Genomic DNA, 26,149 nt, shown 5'->3' with positions numbered 1-26,149 from the left:
ACACCAAAGCACAGGGATTGTTTGGCAAATACTTAATTTTATTGACAAGCATGACTTAATACATTAATATATATCAAACGATTCACCATATCCAAAATAAAAGGATCACCAACATTAGTTGCCATTTAAGGCAGCAGCCCGGTGAAGAAGATAATACAGACAAGTTTAAAATCATATCCATTTCATGTGTTGGGGATCAATGGCTTTGTGTGTGTTTGGCGAGATGTCCTCTTATCCTAGCGCAGATGGATGGGGAGGCCGTAGACCACGGGTGCTGCCCCTATGAGGTGTTTGAGGTGTGTGGCCTGGCGGGACAGGGCCATGTGGTCCAGGAGTGGAGCCCCAGGACCTGCAGACAGCCAGGACTCCAGCAGAGCCTTGGTGAAGCGGTCAATGTCCCGGTCCGTCACATCCCACAGATTCCCCAGAATCAATGGGCTGCAGGCCAGAGAAGAGACAGATAGACAGGCAAGTTAATCTAGGACTTTTAGTCAAGTGTATGGCAGTAAAACAGAACACATGAAATGCCCTTACAGCATAACATTTGCATTGATTTCTGAGAAGAAAAAAATAAGAGATGAAAGCATGGTGTCTCAATCTTTACAGGTGTGTGCGCACCAGTCTTACCAGCCAGCCATGAGGTAGTTGAGGATGATTCCTGTCCCCTCCAGCTCCCCTCGTACAGCCAGAGCAGCGCTGCTGCAACCAAAGAGCAGGGAGGCAGCTCTCATCTCCTTCTTCAGGATCCTTTGCCCATCCAGGAACCGCGCTCCCGCCCCATGACCCACGTAACTACAGAGACAGTGAGAGGCATGTGAGCCAGACTCTTCAGCACCCAAGTAATTAGAAACAAGTGAAGTAAGATCTGGTGAATTGTGACACCAATTCAAAGCATCTCACAGCTAGCATAATGCAAGACAAGTGGACAACACACACTAAAAAGACAGTCAAGCTTCATGTTAAAGTACATTTGTTTGTGTAATAAGGCAATTAATTGACAACTAAGCCAAAAGGCATGTTGGTAGGGTATGCTTAGCTGTCATACAGGTGAACGATAACTAATATCTCTTCTCCGTAACAGGACACTTCACTTCCTTCTAGACTCACATGTAGAGGTCTTTGGCAGTCACTGCATCCTGCAGCTGATCTGGGTCAGGAGCCACACCGCACACACCCTGCCAATGTTGTTCACTTAGGACAGAGAGCGAGAGTCAGAGATTCATCAAATTCTAAAGGCCACAGATGAGGAAGACAATTAAAGCCCTCAAACAGTGCTGTTGGTGCTGCACTCACCTGGTGAACGACTGTTTGAAACGCTCCTCTGTGTCTCCCAGGTTGGCGTCAGGGTTAAGCACGTAGAACACCTGCTTAGGGTCCACACCTCCATTCAGGACACAATCCGGGTCAGACTGAGGGCCAGGGGAGACATGCAGGCATCAGTATTCAACTTTAACAACTAATCTTTGTGGAATAAATTTGGGCCAAATGGGTGTGTGGTCTGACCTCTTTTAGAGCACAATGGCCCAGCAGTGAGTGTAGAGAGGGCATGCGGGTGACAGAGCAAGGCCTGAGGCAGGAGATGCTCTCCCATGGCAACTTCTGGAGGTACTGCAGAGAGGACAAGACTGACATTACACCTGGCTTTACCACAATAGTCACACTCACAGGCAATGTGTTCACGTTATGCAAGACTCTCCCCAATCCTCCTCTACACAAAGAGTGTGCATTGTTTTTCTTTGTACGTTGATCTTGCTAGGCACACTAGAGTTGATTTGAGTGTTGGATAGAGTGGGGAGAAAGTGTTTGTGTGCAAGACTAGTGCGAGAGAAACCGACCTTGTCCAAGATGAGCACCACGTGGCCTTCTGGCTCGGGCCTCTCTGCCAGTACAGCTGCAGCGGTCTGCAGAAGGTCCACACACTGCTTCCCCTGCTCCACACACACTCCCTGGGCAAACCACTGCAGCTGGGACTGGGAAAGCAGAGGAGAGGCAGACAGCACAGCCTGGAACACACAGGGTTAAAATAAGTTATTTTAGTACTTCCTGGCCAATGTGCCTCTGCATGCTCTTTGGAGTCATGGCCTGGTTATGGTGAAAGCACTGTGACAACTGCTGTTGTAAAAAGGGCTTTATAGACAAACGTGATATCTATGATATACATGGGAAGGCATGTGGAAGCAGCACCTTCAGCATCTCCTCTGAGGTCTGTGCCCCCCAGGCAGCGAGGGTCTTCTGGAGGTGCTTGGCCTGGACAGACAGCTCAGGGTCAGAGGTCAGGGGTAGGAGGAGCCCCCGCCAGCAGCCCAGCAACCCCTCCATCTCCTCCAGCAGCCTCTGAGGAAAGCGAGAGAAAGTGAGGGAGAGCGACAAAAAGGGATGTTTAGGGACATACCAAAATTCTCTCATTACGATAAAGAGATGTAATCAATACCACACCATTTTGTATTTACTTTATCATAACCACCTTCAATTTTACCTACAGTATAAGCATTCCTTCAACATATGTTTTGGAATGAATATGCTTCTTGCAGCAACATAACCTCTCTCATTTTACGTGATCTCTTTTCACCCAAACGCAGATGTACTTTCCTTCCCACCAGTCTGAGCGAGTCTTACCTCCATGCGTGCATCCAGGGCCCTCCTCCCCTCCCACCACTTGGCCTTCTCCGACACACAGCTCACAGCCTTCTGCTCCTTCTGAACACTGTCCATCTCCTGCACCAGCCAGCTCATAGGGTGCTGATGATACACAGGGAAGACAGAAGTCACTCACAATGCATGCGTTTAAACATAAAGTGTAGGTTGAGAAAATTTGAAAATGTTTAGAGAGCGAGAAGAGAGAGAGAGAAATAGAGTGAGAGAATACAAGGATAATAGAAATGTGTGTGCTTGGGGGGTGGGTGGGTACCCTACCTTTCGCTGGGCCGTGGGGATGCGGACGGTGACGGGATAGGAGTCCCTCTCCAGCCGGGACAGCAGGACGGTGTCCCCCATTTCCCCTGGGTGCACCCCCAGCACAGACAGCACACACACAGTCACCCCTAAAGAGGGGACAGAAAGTATCACCACATCACTGTTGCCACTAGAAAAACACCACACATCCATTGCAGTCCATCTAATCCACAGGCTATGGACGTCAGGGTTATGGTCAATTACATTTAATCTTCCAGCATGAAAAAATCCTAATAGGGAGTATATTGCCACATTTCAAAATACAACTTGATTTCCATCACAAAATACTGAGTTAACCCTGATAACCAATGTTATTTAACTGAAATAAATGAACTACATTTTTTTCTTGCCACAATAAAACATTGAAATCTGCCAGTGGTACCGGTGGGGAGGTCTTGCAGTTGTGTGATGAACTGTTGGCAGTGTTCCTGTGGGAAGACAGAGGGCTCAGCTGTGGGGAAGGAGAAGATTTCCTCCAGCTGGGACAGCCTCTGTTCTATAGGGTTCCCAGTCTGGCTCAAGGGCTCCTCTAGACTCAGAGAACCCAGTCTGTCTGCCAGCTCAGACGAACTCTTCTTCAGCTTTCTACAAGAGGGACACAGCAAAGGAATCAAGGGGGGAGACAGATTGATGTAAGCAACATGTTGATTTCTCCACCTAGCCTCCTATAGGTTTAGACCTACATGTATCCAGTTCCTTCAGATCTGTGACTATAGTAGGGGTATCCTAGGAGTCGTTTTCAGCCTGAACCAGAGAAACTATGGATGACTTACTTGAGGCGATTGGCCAGGTGCCGTGTCATGTGATGGCGGGAGGTCACACCCAGGGATTGGACGTGGAGCATCGCCGTGGTGACAGAATCCCTTTGCCCCAGCGACAGGGCCAGCAGGCCACAGAGGCGGGGGTAGAGGGTGGGCGGGGGGAAATGCTGCAGGGCCAACCAGGCGGAGCGAAGCAAAGACTGCACTGCCTCCACAGAGAGACCGTCTATGGAGAGAACAGCGAGAGGAGAACAAGGGAAAGAGGGTTAGGTTCAAACTGAGCACTCCTATTCACCCTAAAACCATGTTCATTGTCACTGTACAAGGTGCTGCCAGCAGCCTCACCAGGCCCAGTGTTAGAGTGAGGGAGGTGGGCCTGTGCTTGCAGGGCCCCCCCTGGGTGACCCTCACGCCTTAGCTCAGACAGACAGTCTCGCTCTCTATCACCACACAAGTCTCTCCTCAGGACCTCAAAGTCTGTGTCTGGGCTGTCCAACACCATGCCTGAAGACAGAGAATAAGCAAAATACCATTGGTTAAAAAGTTATTGAATTACAGTATAATACAAGACCCCATTCCTTAGAGCTTGACCTGGATGCCCACTGAATGCGAAGGCAGGCAGTACTAGTCTATGGAGTACACACGCAACATGAAATACTCTTACTGGCTGCACCAGTCTCCTCAGTCTCGGTGTCTGACGCCCTCAGCTCCTCGATACTGGAGTCCATATTAAGTCCATCCATCTCCTCTTCAATGGTCCTCATCCTCTCTGGCGCCTCACTGTGTCCCCCTGTCCCAGGCTGTTGTCTTCTGGGTCTGCCTCTCCTGGCCGGGGCAGACTGGGAGGAGGATGACACAGAGGCGGCCAGCTCGTCCTCAGAGGAGGTGCAGGAGAGGGGGACGGCAGCACCCTTCTTCCTGCCCCTCTTAGGAGGGGCCTTCTCTGCTGGGGGGTCAGGGGCTGAGACTTCTTTTGGGGCACAGAGTGCCCTGGTGGAGGTGATGCGCTTTTTGGAGACCACAGGTTTCTCTTTGAGCTCCACTTTGGGGTTGGATTCAGTGTCACTCTCATCACTGAACTCCACCTATACCAAGAGACAAAAATTAGTACCTGGCTGCACCGTCTATGGCCAACACCCACACTAATAAGTAAATCACCATACCAATTTTCATCCGTGCATACAATCCATTCATTATAACTATAGATTCGAATAATCTGGTCTTGCAGCCGGTCCCCTATTTGTACCTTAAAGCGAGACTTCTTGGTGCGTTTGGGGGCTGCAGGTACAGGCTGTGGTTTATCCTGAGACGGTGACAGCTCCTCATAGACCTGGAAGGGCAGATTAGCGGTGACCTTGGCTGCTCCTCGCCTGGCAGAGGAGGGAGCCTTGACCCTCTGGACAGGGGTGCATGCCACTGTGGGCACCTCTGTGTTGAAATCAAATGATTTGAGCTCCCCCACAGACGATTTGGCCCTGAATTGTTTGACCACCACAGGTGTTTTGGGGACCTGAGACATTTGGCCCTTGGTGGAGGAGAAACTCACTTTGATCTTGGGGATGTGGTCTTTGGTCTTCTTGGTGTCTTTAGCTTTAGCAGCTGTGACCACTGGTTCTTTGGACTTCTTAAGCGGGGTTGGAGGTGGGGGTAGTGTTTTAGGCTTGTGGTCCACCTCCACAGCTCCTTTGGGTGGAGGGTTCCAGGCCCAGGCTGCAGAAAAAAGCTCCTCAGGGGGGCAGTCTATCTGGGTGGCCAGGGCCAGACAGGAGACCTGGGCTTTGGCCCCCAACAGCCTGGCCCTCAAGGGCCCCAGCTCCGGAGAGGGCTTGGAGGCCACGAACGCCAAACCAGCCTCTAGGACTTTCAAGGTACCTGCAGCCTTCCCCATCCTTAGCTCCAGACCCGACATGGCAATGCGCAGGTACACACGTGCCACCAGGTCCTGGAGTAAACAGGGTTTGGGTGGGAGGGTCTTGAGGGGGAAGAGCTTGGTCAGTTTTGTGGCCATCTTGACAGTGATGCTCTTGCAGCGGGCCAGAGCGGCCAGGTGGAGGTTACGACTGGCTCGGACCTCAGTGGGGCTTAGCTGGAGGGCCAGGTCGGCCTGTGTGGTGGCCCAACGAGCAGTCACCCGGCCCAGGCTGGGCTCGGAGCAGCAGGGGCATTGGCAGTCAGCCACATGGCCCAGGGAAGAGAGCCAGCCCTGGGCCCTGGCTTTGAGGGGAGGGGAGCTGGCCAGGTCCCTCTCGATGGTCTCCTTGGGGAACCAGCGGGTGCTCAGGAAGGCCTTACAGTCCTCCTCACCACTGGGAAGGGGAGACCCTGGCTTCAGGGCCGGACGGCCTTTCCTCGGTTGGATCCTCACCTCCGCCTTCTGCGCCCCATTAGTAAAGTCTAGAGGAGTCCAGAAGAGGGTTGACAGTGGTATTGTTACAAAGAATGGAAGCAAGACTCAAATGCTTCAACCAACATTATGTATAATCCACAGTCATTGGAATATGTAAGTAAAGTTGTACCGGTGCAGAGTTCCAGCAGGTTCCTGACTTTGTCCAAGTCAAAGCCACACTCCTCCCTCTCCCCCTTCATCAGCTCCAGCTCAGCCTTTATCACCAGCAGCTCGGCACACCTACAAACACACACAATATTAGTTTCTGAAACACCCAAAATCTATTGTATATTATGCGCATACAAAGGGCAGTGCAGTTAAAAACATGATTTTCCAGTTTAAAAAAATTATATTTCCACCATAAGAGGTCAAAATAACACAGAATTTATGAAAATGAAAATAATGCCTTTTTGTGTAAGAGCTGTTTGAAAGAATTCCTGGAATTCTAGCCTGTTCAGGTGGGATGGAACATATGGCCCACATCATGATCTGATAATAGACCAATGACTGTTTATCTGGGTAAGGCAGTGGGCTCTAGACCATCCTATAAACCAAATTAGGGCTGAGTTTGGAAATATCTTCAGATTTGTTTCCTAACGCCTACACGATCAATACTGGAGGCTCAGGGAAATAAATTATTAAAAAAACATTTTAGAGTTGTCACTAAATAAACAAACATTGATTTATTAGACATACAGTGATGATTTAAAAATAAAATGACAACATGGATAGGCCTGTAGTGGAGGAAGCAGAGAGACACTTACTGGCTGAGGGTTTGCAGCTTGGTGGCCAGTTTGAGGGCCTCCAGACACTGGAGCTTGGCCTCGTGGACGGCTCCACTGCTGCTCCTCACCGACACCATTCTCATAGAACAGCCCAGCAGCTCAGACAGCAGCTGCCACTTCAACACCAGATTATCACCTAGGAGGGGAGGGTCAAAGGTCAAAGATGATAGAATGGCATCTACCTCAGATGGGGCTGACATGGTAGGTTATGGTGGGCGTGTGGGAAAGTACAAAGACATGAGTAGATCAGTCTTACAGCTTTATCTGGGTCATGTTGATTTGACACCAAACAGCTATAAGGCCACTGATGGCAAGAAGTGGAGGGAACACAATCAACGCAGGTCAAGGTGCAACCCCCCCAAAAATGTGATAATCTTTGAAAAAGTGCAACGCTCGTTCACCATAAAAAACATTAATTTAGGCAACTATCAAAAGCTTGAGGCCCACTGAGAAATATATTTAACCCTTCAGAACAAGTGGAAGCTGCCAGCCGTACAGTACCTTGGTCTATGAATCGTGTGTCAGTGCTGCTGCAGGCTCCATACAGGCCGTTTCCCACCAGAGTCACCAGCAGACTACACAGAAGCTTCAGGCTCTCATACAGGGCAGTGTCTGGGGTCTTCAGCCCTGCAACACACAGTCAAATCCAATCCGATTTTATTTGGCAGAGGTGCCAAATACAACAGGTGTAGGTAGACCTTACCGTGAAATGTTTACTTACAAGCCCTTAACCAAAAATGCAGTTTGAGAAATAGAGGTAAGAAAATATTTACTAAGTAAAAAATAAAATAACAATAAAATGACATAACAATAACGAGGCTATATACAAGGGGTTCCAGTACCGAGTCAATGTGCGGGGTCACACACTAACATGACAAACGGCTAAACGTAGTGCCCTTAGCCTTACATTTATCAAGGAAATACTTCAATAATACACAAAAAACAGTGACATTTACAAATGAAACGTGACATGCCATCTATCAGTTTAGACGTTACGAGGTCCAGAGCCTGCTGTTTTTTTGTTCTACGCGATAATTAATTGCACACACATCTGGTGTCCCAGGTCTAAATCAGCCCTGATAAGAGGGGAACAATGAACAAATGCAGTGGAACTGGCTTTGAGGTCCAGAGTTGAGTTTGAAGGGTCTAGACAGAGTAGGGTCAGAGTAGTAAAGGGTGCAGACCATGTTGGGTGATGCGTTGGCGCAGTGCCGGTGGCAGTGCGGCTGTGTCCAGGCTCAGGTAGGCACTACTGGTCTGTAGTGCCCGGGCACGCAGCAGGTACCAGCTCTTAGAGTGCCTTTGCTCTCCCACCTCTGTCAGAACCTCACATAGGTAAGGCACACCCTGCGCCACCTGGGGAGATATAGAGAGAAGGGGATAGAGTTAACGGATGACTCATGACAAAAAAGGGTTAGGGTAGACTCAGATGGTAGCAACACTTGTGCTGTCGCTTTGTGAGCTCCCTCTGTAATGTGGCTAATACTGTGTGTGTTACCTGTCCTTTGCTGTAGCAGAGCTGAGCCCTCAGCAGTTTGGCCAGCACAGAGAGAAGGGAGGGGCCCCCAGTGTTGGGATCGGGGGTCAGACAATTCTCTGCTTCCTCCAGCTGGGCCTAAAACACATACCATATTGAAACTTTAAAAACAACAAACACACATTTCAAAGGAGCACAGTATCTAAGGGTAACATTCACTACATGACGTTCCTGACTGCTTACAATTTCAAACGTAAACATGTAATCAGCAGGTGGGTTACCTGTGCCATTTCAGGGGCACCCAGCTCCAGCAGCAGCCTGGCAGAGTGGCACAGGGAGGAGGCATGGCCTTGAGCATCACCAAGGCGACGGGAAAGGCCAGAAGCCAACTGGTAGGCCTCCAGGGCCTGCAGAGGCTAGGAGAGGAAGATCAGTGTTTTCCACAATTACAGAGTAGCCAGTCAAATAGAAAAAGTAGCCAGCCAGGCGCCCACAGAGGTAAAACTATTTGGCCGAAGGAGCTCTATTTTGGTGGCTTCTGGGTCTAGGCCTATATGATCAGGATGATTTTCATAGTGAGATGACCTTTCTCGTGAGATTGAAGTCTTATTTACAGTTTACTTCAAGATATGAACTGCCACGTTTGTTCTTCAAATTACGTATTATTACAACAGAAAAAAATGACAAATAGCCTACATTATCTTTTAAAGTAAATTCAATGTTAAACTGAAAACATTTCAAATGATAGACTGAAGTATTACACAGTGCACAAACATTAGGAACACCTACTCCTTCCGTGACAGACTGACCAGGTGAAAGCTATGATCCCTTATTGATGTCACTCATTAAATCCACTTCAAAATCAGTGTAGATGAAGGGGAGGAGACCGGTTAAAGAAGGATTTTTAAGCCTTGAGACATGGATTGTGTATGTGTGCCATTCAGAGGGTGAATGGGCAAGGCAAAAGATTTAAGTTCCTTTAAACAGTATGATAGTAGGTGCCAAGCGCACCGGTTTGAGTGTGTCAAGAACTGCAACACCGCGGGGTTTTTCACACTCAGTTTTCAATGTGTATCAAGAATGGTCTACCACCAAAAGGACATCCAGCCAACTTCACACAACTGTGGGAAGCATTGGATTCAACATGGCCAGCATCACTGTGGAACGCTTAGTAGAGTCCATGGCCAGGTTGTTCTGAGGAAGGGAGGTAGCCTAGTTAATATGAAGTGGAAAAAGTAGACGGCTGAAAATGAATCCATAACAGGCTGATTAGCGGACGGCTGGCGTTAATGGAATACACTGGAAGATGGACATATGTAGGGCCAGTCAGATGGGCTGGAATAGGAAGTAGATACTAGAAAGTAAATACTAGCCCTGTCAAGGACTACAGTGTGTAGAAGCTTCAGGTGTTAGTGTTACCTTGCCCATGAGTTTGTAGAGAGCAGCAGTGAGGGCAATGGAGGTGCAGGTCTGTTTAGGGTTCTTTACAGAGGGCAGCTCGTTCCTCTGCAGTAGAGAGGCCCACTCCCCCAGAGCCTTGTCAAGAGGTTGGCTCAACTCTGAGTAGAGAAACACACACACACAGTGAGTAATTCTCTCGTTACTGAGTGAGAAAAAGGAATGGAGGGAAACCGCAATGGTCAAGCCGCCATATAGACTCATACAATGACAACTATGGGAAGTGGAATCCAGCATAGGCACTTGTGGTGGATTCTAACTGCAGGTTGTATGAGCCAAATACATACAATGTAAAGAGTACAGTGAAGGTCAATCTAAATGAGCTCTACTGGACAAGGTTGATTGGGAAGTGAAAGAAGGTTCTTACTGCTCTCAGCAGCAAGGTTGAAGCGCAGGCCCTCGTACACCAGGTTGCTGTCCTGCTGCTTCTGCTTGTCCTCATAATCTATGTCATTGGTCTGCACAGGGTTGTTGTTGCCCCCTGCCTGCTCCCGCACATTCTGCAGCCTCTTCTCCTTATCTATGGCCTGGTCAAGGGAAGAGTGGTTCATATAAAAATAACAGCGAATCAATAAACAGGCTATCAAAACATCTAGAACCACATGTAATCTGTTCAACTGAGAATATACAAGAAACAAAGGCTAGCAATTTCAATGTCAAATTTAAGATTAAAATGTAAGGGGGTGAAATCTAGATGTCATGAATAATGAGACATGAAATCTCTTGAAACACATTACCACCCACCTCCTGCAGGTTCTTCTCCAGGGTGCAGACATACAGCCACAGAGAGGCGTGGGCCTTGTCGTCCTTCAGCCTATCAGCATTCTCCTCCGTCTCTGGCTCCTCCTCCAGCAGTCTCAGGGCCTCGTGGGTAAAATCAACGGCAGAGCTGCCACAGCAAGGCAACAAAAATAAACTGCTGAAGAACTACTAAAGCACGTCAGTGTAAGTTATATTAATAGCATTAGCATTCCACAGTTGAGTAGTATTTGTTTCCTATCAGTCCATCTGAAGCAGAATAAGTTAGTTACAGTAGTATTGCCATTCCACAGTAGAGTGTCCTTTGTCCTACCAGTCTGTCTGTTCACTGAAGTCCTGGAAGCACACCACTTGGGCCATCTCACACAGGTAGACGGCACGCAGGTGTGAGTGGTGGCTGTCCTCGTGGCAGATGTCCAGCAAGTCACACAGGGTGTTGTAGCGCTCCTGAGTGCTGTCCCCTGCCACCTCCCTGTAGGCACGCAGCTCCTCCTCCAACAGGCACAGCATCACCCCCTCGTCAGGAACGTCAGGCCCAAAGCCATCACGCAGGGTCCTGACAACACAACAGCACAGGGACAGTCATACTCTAATGGGGTCTCTTAAGAGGTAAAGAGGAGTTTATCAAACATTCACAAGTAAATGATCCTCATCAGGCTTCCCTAAGATGAAAACATTGTGTAGAAATGGTTGGAGTCTGAAAGCGTGTACCGGATTACGGTGCATTCGGAAAGTATTCAGACCCCTTGACTATTTCATTAGGTTACAACCTTATTCTAAAATGGACTAAATAGTTTTGTTTCTCTCACAATCTATACACAATACCCCATAAAGTCAAAGCAAAAACAGGTAATAATTTTGGGCAAATGTATTAAATAAAAAAACTGAAATTTCACATTTACAAGTATTCAGACCCTTTTACTCATTACTTTGGTGAAGCATCTTTGGCAGCGAGCACAGCCTTGAGTCTTCTTGGGTATGACGCTACAAGCTTGGCACACCAGTATTTGGGGAGTTTCTCCCATTCTTCTCTGCAGATCCTCTCAAGTTCTGTCAGGTTGAACGGGGAGCAATGCTGCACAGCTATTTTCAGGTCTTTCCAGAGATGTTCGATTGGGTTCAAGTCCGGGCGAATCAAGGACATTCAGAGACTTGTCCCGAAGCCACTTAAGCGTTGTCTTGGCTGTGTGCTTAGGGTCATTGTCCTGTTGGAAGGTGAACCTTCACCCCAGTCTGAGGTCCTGAGCGCTCTGGAGCAGCTCTCTGAACCAGAGTCTCCCAGTACTTGCCACTGAAAAACATCCCCACAGCATGATGCTGCCACCACCATGTGTCACCGTAGGGATGGTGCCAGGTTCCCTCCAGACGTGACGCTTGGCATTCAGGCCAGAGTTCAATCTTGGTTTCATCAGACCAGATAATCTTGTTTCTCATGGTCCGAGTGTCTTTAGGTACCTTTTGGCAAACTCCAAGTGGGCCGTCATGTGCATTTTTACTGAGGAGTGGCTTCCGTCTGGCCACTCCACCATAAAGGCCTGATTGGTTGAGTGCTGCAGATATGGTTGTCATTCTAGAAGGTTCTCCCATCTCCACAGAGGAACTCTAGAGCTCTGTCAGAGTGACCATCGGGTTCTTGGTCGCCAGCCTGTTAGAAGTTGATGTTACTCTTCAATAACACAGACCCCAAAGCAAATCAGTGGGAGAAAAATAGGTATATTCAAAGAGAACAAAATCATAGATGTTACGCTGAGAGGAAGATGTTCATTCTCACTGTCCTCAGTGATTCTCTCCACAGAACAAGAGGGACAGGATGGAGTTTTATAACCCAACCCTAGACCATGGTTGACCAATTAGAATTCCTTGCAATAAAACTGGTCCAATGCCCAAATAACAAGTATCCTATTTCAGGCTCAATGTATAGACAAATTCCTCCCATGTCTCTATACTAATTGAGCATTAATTCCCTATTACAAAAACACTATTTCCATTGGTCGTTAATTCCCTCTTAAGCTTTAGTCCTCTGCATTATGTATTCATCTTCAAAATATTTTTAAATCCCTGACCAAGGCCCTTCTCCCCCGATTGCACAGTTTGGCCAGGCAGCCAGCTCTAGGAAGAGTCTTGGTGGGTTCCAAATTAATTCAATTTAAGAATGGAGGCCAGTGTGTTCTTTGGGACCTTCAATGTTTCAGAAACCTTCCCCAGATCTGTGCCGACACAATCCTGTCTCAGAGCTCTACGGACAATTCCTTTGACCACATGGCTTGGTTTTTGCTCAGACATGCACTGTCAACAGTGGGAACTTATATAGACAGGTGTGTGACTTTCCAAATAATGTCCAATCAATTGAATTTATCACAGGTGATAAATCAAGTTGTAGAATCAATCAAGTTGTAGAAACATCAACGATGATCAATGGAAACAGGACGCAACGGCGCTCAATTTCGAGTCTTATAGCAAAGGGTCTGAATACTTATGTAAATAAGAAAATGTTTATTTTTTTATTATAAAAACCTGTTTTCGCTTTGTCATTATGGGATATTGTGTGTAGATTGCTAAGGATTATTTTTTTTTGTGGAAAAAGTCAAGGCGTCTGAATACTTTCCGAAGGCACTGTACGCATGCATGCATGCATGCACACCACCGTTCAAAAGTTTGGGGTCACTTAGAAATTTTAGTTTTATAACATCAAATTGATCAGAAATACAGTGTAGACATTGTTAATGTTGTAAATTACTATTGTAGCTGGAAACTACAGATTTTTTATGGAATATCTACATTCTACTTCTGAGAAATTAGGGCTATTCCATGTGAGAAATTGCCAAGAAACTGAAGATCTCGAACAACGCTGTGTACTACTCCCTTCACAGAACAGTGCAAACTAGCCCTAACCAGAACAGAAAGAGTGGGAGGCCCCAGTGCACAACTGAGCAAGAGGACAAGTACATTGGGGCGGCAGGGTAGCCTAGTGGTTAGAGCATTGGACTAGTAATCGAAAGGTTCCAAGTTTGAATCCCCAAGCTGACAAGGTACAAATCTGTCGTTCTGCCCCTGAACAAGGCAGTTAACCCACTGTTCCTAGGCCGTCATTGAAAACAAGAATTTGTTCTTAACTGACCTGCCTAGTTAAATAAAGGTAAAAAATAAAAAGAGCGTCTAGTTTAAGAAACAGACGCCCCTCAACTGGCAGCTTCATTAAATACTACCCGCAAAACACCAGTCTCAACGTCAACAGTGAAGAGGCGACTCCGGGATGCTGGCCTTCTAGGCAGACTTCCAGTGTCTTTGGTCTTTTGCCCATCTTAATCTTTTCTTTTTATTGGCCAGTCTCAGATATGGCTTTTTCTTTGCAACTCTGCCTAGAAGGCCAGCATAATCGAACCCACAAATGCTGATGCTCAACTAGTCTAAAGAAGGCCAGTTTAATTGTGTCTTTAATCAGCACAACAGTTTTCAGCTGTGCTAACAATTGCTGTGCTAACAATTAGCCTTTTAAAATGATAAACTTGGATTAGCTAACACAACGTGCCATTGGAACACAGGAGTGATGGTTGCTGATAATGGGCCTCTGTAGATATTCCATAATTTAAAAAAAGCAGTTTCCAGCTACAATAGTCATTTACAACATTAACAATGTATTTCTGATCAAATTATGTTATTTAAAAAAAATTGACAATTTTTGCTTTTCTTTCTTTCTTTCAAAAAAAAATAAAAAAGACATTTCTAAGTGACCCCAAATATTTGAACGGTTGTGTGCACACATACCAAAAAAAAGAAACGTCCTCTCACTGTCAACGGTGTTTATTTTCAGCAAACTTAACATATGTAAATGTTTGTATGAACATAAGATTCAACAACTGAGACAAACTGAACAAGTTTCACAGACATGTGACTAACAGAAATTGAATATTGTGTCCCTGAACAAAAGGGGGGGGGGGTCAAAATCAAAAGTAACAGTCAGTATCTGGTGTGGCCACCAGCTGCATTAATAAGTACTGCAGTGCATCTCCTCCTCATGGACTGCACCAGATTTTCTGTGAGAGGTTACCCCACTCTTCCACAAAGGCACCTGCAAGTTCCCAGACATTTCTGAGGGGAATAGCCCTAGCCCTTACCCTCCGATCCAACAGGTCCCAGACGTGCTCAATGGGATTGAGATCCGGGCTCGTCGCTGGCCATGGCTGACATTCCTGTCTTGCAGGAAATCACGCACAGAACGAGCAGTGTGGCTGGTGGCATTGTCATTAGAGGTCGGCCGATTAATCGGAATGGTCGATTTCAAGTTTTCATAACAGTCGATAAATCGGCATTTTTGGACACCGATTATGGCCGATTATATTGAACTCCACGAGGTGACTCCGTGGCAGGCTGACTACCTGTTACGCGAGTGCAGCAAGGAGCCAAGGTAAGTTGCTAACTATCATTAAACTTATGTTATAAAAAACAATCTTAACATAATCACTAGTTAACTACACATGGTTGATGATATTACTAGTTTGTCCTGCGTTGCATATAATCGATGCGGTGCCTGTTAATTTATCATTGAATCACAGCCTACTTCGCCAAACAGGTGATTAAACAAGTGCATTCGCGAAAAAGCACTGTCGTTGCACCAAGGTGTACATAACCATAATTTCACCTTTATTTAACCAGGTAGGCTAGTTGAGAACAAGTTCTCATTTGCAACTGCGACCTGGCCAAGATAAAGGATAGCTATTTGACACATACAACACAGAGTTACACATGGAATAAACCAAACATACAGCCAATAATACAGTAGAACAAAAGAAAAGTCTATATACAGTGAGTGCAAATGAGGTAAGTTAAGGCAATAAATAGGCCATGGTGGCGAAGTAATTACAATATAGCAATTAAACACTGTAATGGTAGATGTGCAGAAGATGAATGTGATACTGGGGTGAGAGTTCTGTGCAAGCAGAGTCAGGGTATATGCAGCAGTTTGGGCCGCCTGGCTCGTTGCGAACTGTATGAAGATCATTTGTTCCTAACAAAAGGCCGTAATTAATTTGCCAGAATGTTACATAACAATGAAGGTTGTGCAATGTAACAGCAATATTTAGACTTATGGTTCCGTATTTCACTGAAAGAATAAACGTTTTGTTTTCGAAATGATAGGTCATCTAATATGGTCAAATCTGGAAACTAAGGCTCGTATTTCTGTGTGTTATTATATTATAATTAAGTCTAAGATTTGATATAGCAGTCTGACTGAGCGGTGGTAGGTAGCAGCAGGCTCGTAAGCATTCATTCAAACAGCACTGCTCGTCGCTATACTTCAAGCGTTGCACTGTTTATGACTTCAAGCCTATCAACTCCCGAGATTAGGCTGGCAATACTATAGTGCCTATAAGAAGATCCAATAGTCAAAGGTATATGAAATACAAATGGTATAGAGAGAAATAGTCCTATAATACCTACAACTTCTTAACTGGGAATATTTTTAGACTCATGTTAAAAAGGAACCACCAGCTTTCATATGTTCTGAGCAAGGAACTTAAACGTTAGCTTTTTTACATGGCACATATTGCACTTTTACTTTCTTCTCCAACACTTTGTTTTTGCATTTAAACCAAATCGAACATGTTTCATTATTTATTTGAGACCAATTTGATTTTATTGATGTATTAAGTTAAAATAAAAGTGTTCATTCAGTATTACACATATATACCAATAAAAAAAAAGATTAATCGGTATCGGAGTTGAAAAATCATAATCGGTCAACCAACTAATTGTCATGCTGGAGGGTCATGTCAGGATGAACCTGCAGGAAGGGTACCACATGAGGGAGGAGGATGTCTTCCCTGTAACGCACAGCGTTGAGATTGCCTGCAATGACAACAAGCTCAGTCCAATGATGCTGTGACACACCGCCCCAGACCATGACGGAATCCGAACATCACCCCTGGTGAGACAAAACTGCGACTCAGTGAAGAGCATTTTTGCCAGTCATGTCTGGTCCAGCGACAGTGGGTTTGTGACCATAGGCGACATTGTTGCCGGTGATGTCTGGTGAGGACCTGCCTAACAGGCCTACAAGCCCTCAGTCCAGCCTATTGCGGACAGTCAATGCTGGAGGGAGGGATTGTGCGCTCCTGGTGTAACTCAGGTAGTTGTTGCCATCCTGTACCTGTCCTGCAGGTGTGATGTTCAGATGTACCGATCCTGTGCAGGTGTTGTTACACGTGGTCTGCCACTGCGAGGACAGACAGCGCTACAGGACATCAGCTGTCTCACAGTACAGACAGTGCAATTGTATTATCTGCTGTCCTCATGCCTCACTGCAGCATGCCTAAAGCACATTCACACAGATGAGCAGGGACCCTGGGAATCTTTCTTTTGGTGTTTTTCAGTAGAAAGGCCTCTTTAGTGTCCTAAGTTTCCATGACTGACCTTAATTGCCTACCGTATGTAAGCTGTTAGTGTCTTAATGACCGTTCCACAGACGCATGTTCATTATTTGTTTATTGAACAAGCATGGGAAACAGTGTTTAAACCCTTGACAATGAAGATCTGTGAAGTTATTTGGACTTTTACAAATTCTCTTTGAAAGACAGGGTCTTGAAAAAGGTACGTTTCTTTTCTTGCTGAGTTTAAATAGAGTTGAAGTTGGAAGTTTAAATGTATTTGGCTAAGGTGTATGTAAACTCAGTTTTTCACAATTCCTGACCTTTAATCCCAGAATAATAGTAGAGAGTGATTTATTTCAGCTTTTATTTCTTTCATCACATTCCCAGTGGGTCAGAAGTTTACATGCACTCAATTAGTATTTGGTAGCATTGCCTTTAAATTGTTTAACTTGGGTCAAACGTTTAGGGTAGCCTTTCACAAGCTTCCCACAATAAGTTGGGTGAATTTTGGCCCACTCCTCCTGACAGAGCTGGTGTAACTGAGTTAGGTTTGTAGGCCTCCTTGCTCGCACACACCTTTTCAGTTCAGCCCACAAATTTTCCATACGATTGAGGTCAGGGCTTTGTGAAGGCCATTCCAATACCTTAACTTTGTAGTCCTTAAGCCATTTTGCCACAACTTTGGAAGTATGCTTTGAGTCATTGTTCATTTGGAAGACCCATTTGCAACCAAGCTTTACATTTCTGACTGATGTCTTGAGATGTTGCTTCAATATATCCACATAATTTTCCTCCCTCATGATGCCATCTATTTTGTGAAGTGCACCAGCCCCTCCTGCAGCAAAGCACCCCCACAACATGATGCTGCCACCCCCATGCTTCATGGTTGGGATGGTGTTCTTTGGCTTGCAAGCATCCCCCTTTTTCCTCCTAACATAACAATGGTCATTATGGCCAAACTGTTCTATTTTTGTCCCATGGTGTTTATACTTGCGTATAATTGGAAAAATTACTTGTCATGCACAAAGTAGATGTCCTAACCGACTTGCCAAAACGATAGTTTGTTAACAAGAAATGTGTTGAGTGGTTGAAAAATGAGATAATGACTCCAACCTAAGTGTGTCATTTTCCGACTTCAACTGTATAGTACCGGTCAAAAGTTGACACACCTAATCATTCCATTGAAGATATCAAAACTATTAAATAACATATGGAATCATGTCATAACCCCCCAAAAAAGTGTTAAAAATCATAAAACATTTTATATTTGAGATTCTTCAAAGTAGCCACCCTTTGCCTTGATGAAGCTGACAGATGTTCACCTCGCTTCAGGTCCTTAGAAAACTATGCAGTTATTTGTTTTTGTTATGTATTATTTCTTACATTGTTAGCCCAGAAATGTTTTGAGTGTTATTACATATAAAAGCGATCTCAACTTACCAACATTACGACCAGGAATACGTCTTTCCCGAAGAGGATCCTTTGTTCGGACCTCCACCCTGGACATGGGATCTTAACCCAGAGGATGACCCAAAACAACATGGTCACCACAGGAAAGGCAGACGGAGCGGCCTACTGGTCAGACTCAGAAGGTGAGCACACCATCCACCGCTTCCGAGCATATTACTCGCCAATGTCCAAACTCTAAATAACAAGGTGGACGAAATTAGGGCACGAGTTGCCTTCCAGAGAGACAGAGATAGTAACATTCTGTATCACGGAAACATGGCTCACTCGGAATGTTGTCAGAGTCGGTACAGCCACCCGGTTTCTTCATGCATCGCGCCGACAGAATCAAACATCTTTCTGGTAAGAAGAAGGGCGGGGGTGTATGCTTTATGATTAACACTCATGGTGGAATCACAGCAACATACAGGAACTCAAGTCCTTTTGTTCACCTGACCTAGAATTCCTTACAATCAAATGCCGACCGCATTATCTTCCAAGAGAATTCTCTTCTTTTGCTTACCACCCCAATAGGTCCACTGACAATGCAATCGCCATCAAACTGCACACTGCCCTATCCCATCTGGACAAGAGGAATACCTATGTAAGAATGCTGTTCATTGACTACAGCTCAGCATTTAACACCATAGTACCCTCCAAACTCATCAAGCTTGAGACCCTGGGTCTCGACCCCGCCCTGTGCAACTGGGTCCTGGACTTCCTGATGGGCCGCCCCCAGGTGGTGAAGGTAGGAAACATTTCCGCTGATCCTCAACACTGGGGGCCCCAGAAGGGTGTGGTCTCAGCTCTCTCCTGTACTCCCTGTTCATCCCTGACTGTGTGGCCATGCACACCTCCAACTCAATCATCAATTTTGCAGACAACACTACAGTGGTAGGCTTGATTACCAACAACGACGAGACGGCCTACAGGGAGGAGGTGAGGGCCCTCGGAGTGTGGTGTCAGGAAAATAACCTCTCACTCAACGTCAACAAAACAAAGGAGATGATTGTCGTCTTCAGGAAACAGCAGAGGGAGCACCCTCCCATCCACATCGACGGGACAGTAGTGGAGAAGATGAAAAGTTAAGTTCCTCGGCGTACACATTACAGACAAACTGAAATGATCCACCCACACAGACAGCGTAGTGAAGGCGCAAAAGTGCCTCTTCAACCTCAGGGAGGCTGAAGAAATTTGGCTTGTCACCTAAAAACAAACTTTTACAGATGCACAATCGAGAGGATACTGTCGGGCTGTATCACCGCCTGGTACGGCAACTGCACCGCCGTCATTTTGTTTGTTTTTAGTCCTTCCTCCATTTCTGATGTCCATCCAGTTTGATTTCTATTTATAACTGTTATTTCACAAAACTTCTGAACCTATATACATTTACAGACCCCGTATGTTTTACATTGGTTATCTTGTTATTAGTCCCACCCTTCAGCTCCATTCAACCTCTTCCATCCATCTCTCAACATCATCCATTTTGGATTTCAATTTGCCATACATTTTTAAAATAATTATTATATTATTGATTGACTGACTTTGGCTTTTCAAATCACCCAGTATTGCCATCTGCAGCGTTAGTTCTAGGCAAATGTTCCAATTCTTCAGTCATTCCTGGACCTGTGACCAAAAACGAGCTACATATGGACAATACCCCCCCCCCCCCCCCCCCCAAAATGATCTAATGACTGCCTCCTCACAGCAAAAGATTGTATCCCCCATATATATATAACATTCTATTGGTTGCAAGAATTTTGTATAGGAATTTAAATTAAATTTGAAGTTTTGAATCCGGCGTTGTTTTGCGTATCAATTCATAAACCATGTGCCATGGAATGGGTACATCGAAAATCTCTTCCCAACTATTTTGCAATTTATATGGCACAGCTGTCAGTTTTTTTGTCCTTAAATGAAATTGGTATACGTTTTTATTTATAACACTTTTCTTTAACCCTTTATGTTCTTTAATACAGGGCCGACATACAAGTTCCTTACTTTGTTCCACTTCTACTTGCCTCTTCCATTTTTGTGGTAATGCTGCAATTAATTGGTTGTAATTTTGGGTAGAGCAGGCATTTCTATATGTCTGTGTTAGCTGCATGTGTGACATCACTCCACCAGTCCTATTTATGATATCATTCACAAAAATTATACTTTTTTTAAACATTTCTTTGAAAAATAAGTTTTTATTTTGATCAATTAGTATATTTGAGTACAACCACAATATTTGTTGTATTATAAGTTCTGTCTTTTCAGGTGGATTAAACTGAAATTGCAACCAACTTTCTAAAGCTTGTTTAAAAAAATAACGATCTTTTTGAGATGATTTCCTTTTCAAAACAACCGGAAGTGAGCAGGTGTAATCTGAATAAAGGGAAAAAGGCCATTCTTGAACATAGGATGAGACATTCCTAACAATTTACTAGAAAACCAGTTTGGATTTAAGTATAACTTTTGTATGACTGATGCCTTTAGTGAGAGGTCTAATGCTTTAATAATTTCTGCCCTCCGAATTCATATTCGTTACATAAATAGGCCCTTTCAATTTTGTCTGGCTTGCCGTTCCAAATAAAATTGAATATTTTTGGTTCATCTAATTTAAAAAGCATGTCACTAGGTGTAGGCAAAACCATAAGCAAATAGGTAAACTGTGATATGACTAAAGAGTTAGTCAGGGTGATTGTTTCACAAATAGTCAGGTAAATGAGATTTCCGATTCCAACCACCATGTCCTTGTGAGATGCAGAGTAAGCGGTAAGGATGATCTCCGCATGTGTGGTTCCCACCGTGAAACATGGAGGTGTGACGGGGCTTTGCTGGTGACACTGTGATTTACTTAGAATTCAAGGCACACTTAATCAGCATGGCTACCACAGCATTCTGCAGCTATATCCCATCTCGTTTGCGCTTAGTGGGACCATCATTTGTTTTTCAACAGGACCTCCAGGCTGTATAAGGGCTACCAAGAAGGAGGCTGATGGAGTGTTGCATCAGATGACCTGGCCTCCAAAAATCACCTGAGCTCAAACGAATTGAGAAGGTTTGGGATGAGTTGGACTGCATAGTGAAGGAAAAGCAGCCAACAAGTGCTCAGCATCTGGGAACTCCTTCAAGACTGTTGGAAAAGCATTCCAGGTGAAGCTGGTTGAGAGAATGCCAAGAGTGTGCAAAGCTGTCACGGCAAAGGGTGGCTACTTTGAAGAATCTAAAATATATTTTGATTTGTATTAATACTTACGATTACTACATGATTCCATATCTTATGTCATAGTTGACATTTTCACTATTATTCTATAATGTAGAAAATAGTAAAAATAAAGAAAAACCCTTGAATGAGCAGGTTCTAAAACTTTTGACAGTGAGTGAGTGAGATATATATACATTCATCTCCTTGTCAGAGTACCCAGAAAGAAGAAAATGCATGTTTTTAAACAAGACAAATAGTATTTGTTTTTAAATTGTGTGGCAATGTCAGAAAAAGCCTTCAACTTAAGCTCATATATGCATAGAAAATCCAAAAGCAGTTATGCTATTTAGCAGCAGTCCAGTGAAGGATAATGAATTTCTGATGTGAAGACGAGAGCTCATGGCTCGTTCACGTCTCCGAGTGTAGCCTACCTGAGGCGTGTGTCCTCCTGACCAGCCCGGGCGGCATCAGCCTTGGTCCTGACCCACAGGGACACAGGTTCAGTCATGTGCTGAGTGAGCCGCTCCCCCGGCCCCAGGGTCTGCAGCCACAGGATGACCCAGTCCAGCGCCCGCTCCAGATGACTACCACGCCTCGAGCTCTGCACCGCCAGCATGAAGGCCCGGCTCAACTAAAGGGGAAATAGATAACTATTCAGACAACATAATAGACAACATAATAGAAACAAATTACATTTGTAATAATTTTCGCAATTCTCCAAGCACTTTACATAAAAGCCATCCACCCACCAAAAACTATACCGAACAAAAATAAAATGCAACAGTTTCAACTATTTTACTGAGTTAGTTCATATAAGGAAAATCTGTCAATTGAAATAAAATATATTAGGCCATAATCTATGGATTTCACATGACTGGGCAGGGGTGGGAGCCAGACCCAGCCAATCAGAATGAGTTTTTCCCCACAAAAGGGCTTTATTCCAGACAGAAAAACTCGTCAGTTTCATCAGCTGTCCAGGTGGCTGGTCTTAGACGATCCCGCAGGTTAAGAAGCCAGATGTGGAGGTCCTGGGCTGACGTGGTTACACGTGGTCTGTGAGGCTGGTTGGACGTACTGCCAAATTCTCTAAAACTATGTTGGTGGGTTATGGTAGAGAAATGTACATTACATTCTCTGGCAACTGTTATGGTGGACATTCTTGCAGTCAGCATGCCAAGCGCACACTCCCTCAAACTTTAGACACCTGTGGCATTGTGTTGTGTGACAACTGCACATTTTAGAGCGGGATTTTATTTTCCCCAGCACAAGGTACACCTGTGTAATGATCATGCAGTTTAATCAGCTTATTGATATTCCACACCTGTCTTGGCAAAGGAAAAATGCTCACTAACAGGGATGTAAACAAATTTGTGTACATAATTTGAGAGAAATAAGCTTTTTGTTTGCATGGAACATTTCTGGGATCTTTTATTTCAGCTCACGAAACATTGGACCAACACTTTACACACACACAGTGGACCAATTAGCTAGCGGGTGGGTATCTTACCCTGTCCACAGACAGAGAGGGGGGGCAGTTCTTGTATAGCTCCTGGCACAGGATCTCCACCAGGGTGAAGGCTTGGTCGTATAGCCGACGGTTATAAAGACCACACACCAGGTTACTGACCGCGGTCACTGCGGAGATGAAGGGACACAGAGTCAGATAGGGAAGCAAGTGGGAAAATATTATTATAATAATCTATAATGTAGATTTAATGTCAAAGGCAGAAATTCACAAGAGCATACAATGATATGGTGAGCAATTAATGGTTATCACAACGTCTGCAGTGCACTCTGGTGAGAAGCCTGTAAAAATGAGAAATCAGAGTTAGTATACCTGCTTTGATGAGAATGTTGTCACTGGGCAGCTTGCGTAACTCAGTCATCATCCGGCCAGCTGTTGCCTGGCAGTACAGCAGTACTCTGTTCAGTGTCTCAGTATTTTCCAGCTACAAAACATTATTTAATATATTGTGTTAACAGTCAAATAATGCACATGACAAATTTAAATATCTTTACTAGCTACACTGACAGACCAGGGCTAAACCCGAGACCCGAGTTAAATGTGAACACCCAATGACCAGCAGCTACTGAAACGGTACTCCTCTGTAACTTAAGGATAAAACTAGTTTGGGGTGAAACCCTCCTTACCTGTGAGGCCAGCATGCTCTCATAAGAAAACACAAAGCCTTGGTACATGCTGAAGCATAGGGACTGCTGAAGTCGGCTCTCCTCAGACTGTGATCCCAAGTCCTGTCCAGGGTGACACACACACACACAGTAACATTTGTCAAACATCATTGACAGCAAAGATGTTCCCTAATATTTTTTTCTGGTCAATGATGAGTGAATGACACTAACCTTCTGTAATCTCTTCTGCATGAATTCCTGATGCTCTTCCAGAAATGAGAACCAGGCCAGGAGCACAGCTCCACTTAGCCCCTTGCTCTGCCCTGCCTCCACTGCCCATACCACCAGACTGCACCCCTCCAGGATCACATGGGCCTGCCGGTCCCCAAGGGTGTTAGGGAGAGACCGGAGGGTCCGGGCACACTCTGTAAAAGCCTGTCCACTCTCCACTCCAGAGCTCATGGAACGGTGGATGTCTACTGCCAGCCTGCCAAGCACCAGAGCTGGGCTGAGGCCGTCTGTAGAGTTCCTGACCTTTCCCAGGGCTCCACCCACCAGCCCTTCAGCCAGGCTCCAGAAACCTGCCTTAGACAGAAGCTTTGAGGTGATCAGCACCACCTCACAGAGTGTAGAGAGGCAGGGCCTCCCCGAAGGCTGCCCATCCCCACCCCATCCCCCAGCCCAGGGGGACAGGAGATGACGATGGGTCTCCTCCAAGATCAAGGAGGCATCCTCCTTAGTCAGGCTCCCACAGCCCTTCTCAAACTCAGTCAGGGCGTCTTCCACGTACATGGGGGTTTTGGAGCAGGAGGGGACTGAGGTTCTCTCCCTGTCCAGCAGCAGCAGGAAGCTCAGGGCTTGCAACTGGCAGCAGAATTTGTCCCTGGGGTTTAGGCAGGCGCCGTCTTGTGCTGCAGACAGTCCATTCCACAGTACAGCAAAGCAGCTGCGTACAAGCACACAGTAGTCTTCTGTCTATGGGGCACACAAGAGGAAGGAAGACACATTCAACAAGAGATTGAGAAGACACAATCACAGATGATGTAAAAACAGCTGACTACAGTTACTATAATAGGAAGTACTGTACTAGTACTCTATCATCCATCCTTTACCTGTGGAGCTGGAGCCAACCTCTGGTAGAGTAGGCTTCCCAAGTAGCTACATGGATGGTACACTCCCAAGGAGCCCAGTTTCTTGAGTACATGAAAGGTGATTTTCTCCATATACAAAGGGGTGCTTTGCACACCGAGCTCCCCTGAGATGTCATACCCCCTGAGTGCAAGCTCCACCAGCTTTATGAGTCCAGCAATATGGTCACTGTCCGGGGGCCCAACTCCAAGTTGGTGGTTACAGGCCCTGATAACTCGGTCATACAATGTTCGACCTTGTGGCCCAGGTCCATTTCTCATGTAAGTCTGTAGGAAATACAGGACAAATGATACAAATAAAACTTTTGGCCACAGCCGAGGCATTTATTATCCATAGTCAGAACATTGCTAGGTGGATATTTTACACCTACCAAACTAACTAAATTTAACCGATGAGAGATTACGGATCATGACGGAGTCCACTGAGACCAAGCAGGCGCTAGTTAGTAGCCACACTACAGGGCAAGGTCAGCTGCAAAGATTAACTAGCTACAGTGGTTAGTAAACTATCTAAAATGAACAGTTAACGTTTGCTAGTTAGCCAATTGTCCTAACGTTAGCTAAAACACACTCACCTCTAATTCTTCATGTAGAACCCTTGTCTCTTTTGGACAAGCTGTCCGTTTTATGTATTCGTCAACCTTTAAGCACTTCATCTTCATATCTGCAAAACAAATGAATGCATATTTTCGCTAGTGAATAACGTTAGCTAGTTTTGCAGCTCAGTTAACGGTAACGTTAGCAAGCTAGCTAACGTTAGCTACTTACCACGTTAAACCGACAATTTATCCTCTTGTCTTGTACTACTTCCTTTGCTTTGACAGTTCTAACGAGTTGCTAAAATATTACATATAACATTTATCTTAAAAGGTAAAAAAGTAAAATGACAACCACAACACTCAAAGGCGAAAACTCGCGCACTGTATTTTAAAATAAGTATCTAGCCAATCAAATTGCATATCCGCATACTTACGGAAGTCTCGCTGGGTAATGTAGTTCAAGGAATGTAATTCAGTATAACGTCTACAGATTTGTCAATAAGATTTGACCAATCACAATGGGAATGCTACCTGACTAGTTACCACAGCCACAAAGTCATAAACCCCGCCCATTTCTTCAATTTATCCTCTTTAATTAAATCACTTTTTTGTTCTAATACATTTTTACAATATCGCAAATATTGACTTTGTGGCTGTGGTAACTCGTGGGAACCCTGCCTGAATCCATAGGAGGTACTGTAGTTTACAGTTTTTTTACGATTGCTTACACACGAAAATGTAACTTTT

At 45.2% G+C, this 26,149-nt stretch overlaps 1 protein-coding gene across 1 annotated transcript; it reads right to left on the bottom strand.

The window, feature by feature from the left end:
• Positions 1-17: 17 nt before the first annotated feature.
• Positions 18-25,815, bottom strand: espl1 (extra spindle pole bodies like 1, separase). The gene is made up of 32 exons (XM_014133043.3): positions 25,632-25,815; positions 25,439-25,527; positions 24,828-25,130; positions 23,947-24,690; positions 23,737-23,838; positions 23,423-23,534; positions 23,093-23,220; positions 22,017-22,216; positions 10,892-11,134; positions 10,564-10,708; positions 10,187-10,346; positions 9,781-9,920; positions 8,643-8,777; positions 8,383-8,499; positions 8,069-8,240; positions 7,386-7,511; positions 6,864-7,020; positions 6,230-6,339; positions 4,960-6,107; positions 4,378-4,798; positions 4,059-4,217; positions 3,726-3,939; positions 3,335-3,537; positions 2,914-3,041; positions 2,617-2,739; positions 2,185-2,334; positions 1,836-2,003; positions 1,504-1,608; positions 1,294-1,409; positions 1,108-1,191; positions 628-792; positions 18-438 (listed from the first exon to the last, which is right to left on the bottom strand). Exons 2-32 carry the CDS (start codon positions 25,523-25,525, stop codon positions 237-239), a joined length of 6,567 nt encoding a protein of 2,188 aa, XP_013988518.1. The 5' UTR covers positions 25,526-25,527; positions 25,632-25,815; the 3' UTR covers positions 18-236.
• Positions 25,816-26,149: the final 334 nt, after the last annotated feature.

Source organism: Salmo salar, chromosome 12 (assembly GCF_965601325.2).
Source record: "Salmo salar chromosome 12, fSalSal1, whole genome shotgun sequence".
Classification (NCBI taxonomy): Eukaryota; Metazoa; Chordata; class Actinopteri; order Salmoniformes; family Salmonidae; genus Salmo; species Salmo salar.
This window is presented reverse-complemented; position numbering and strand designations above follow the sequence as displayed.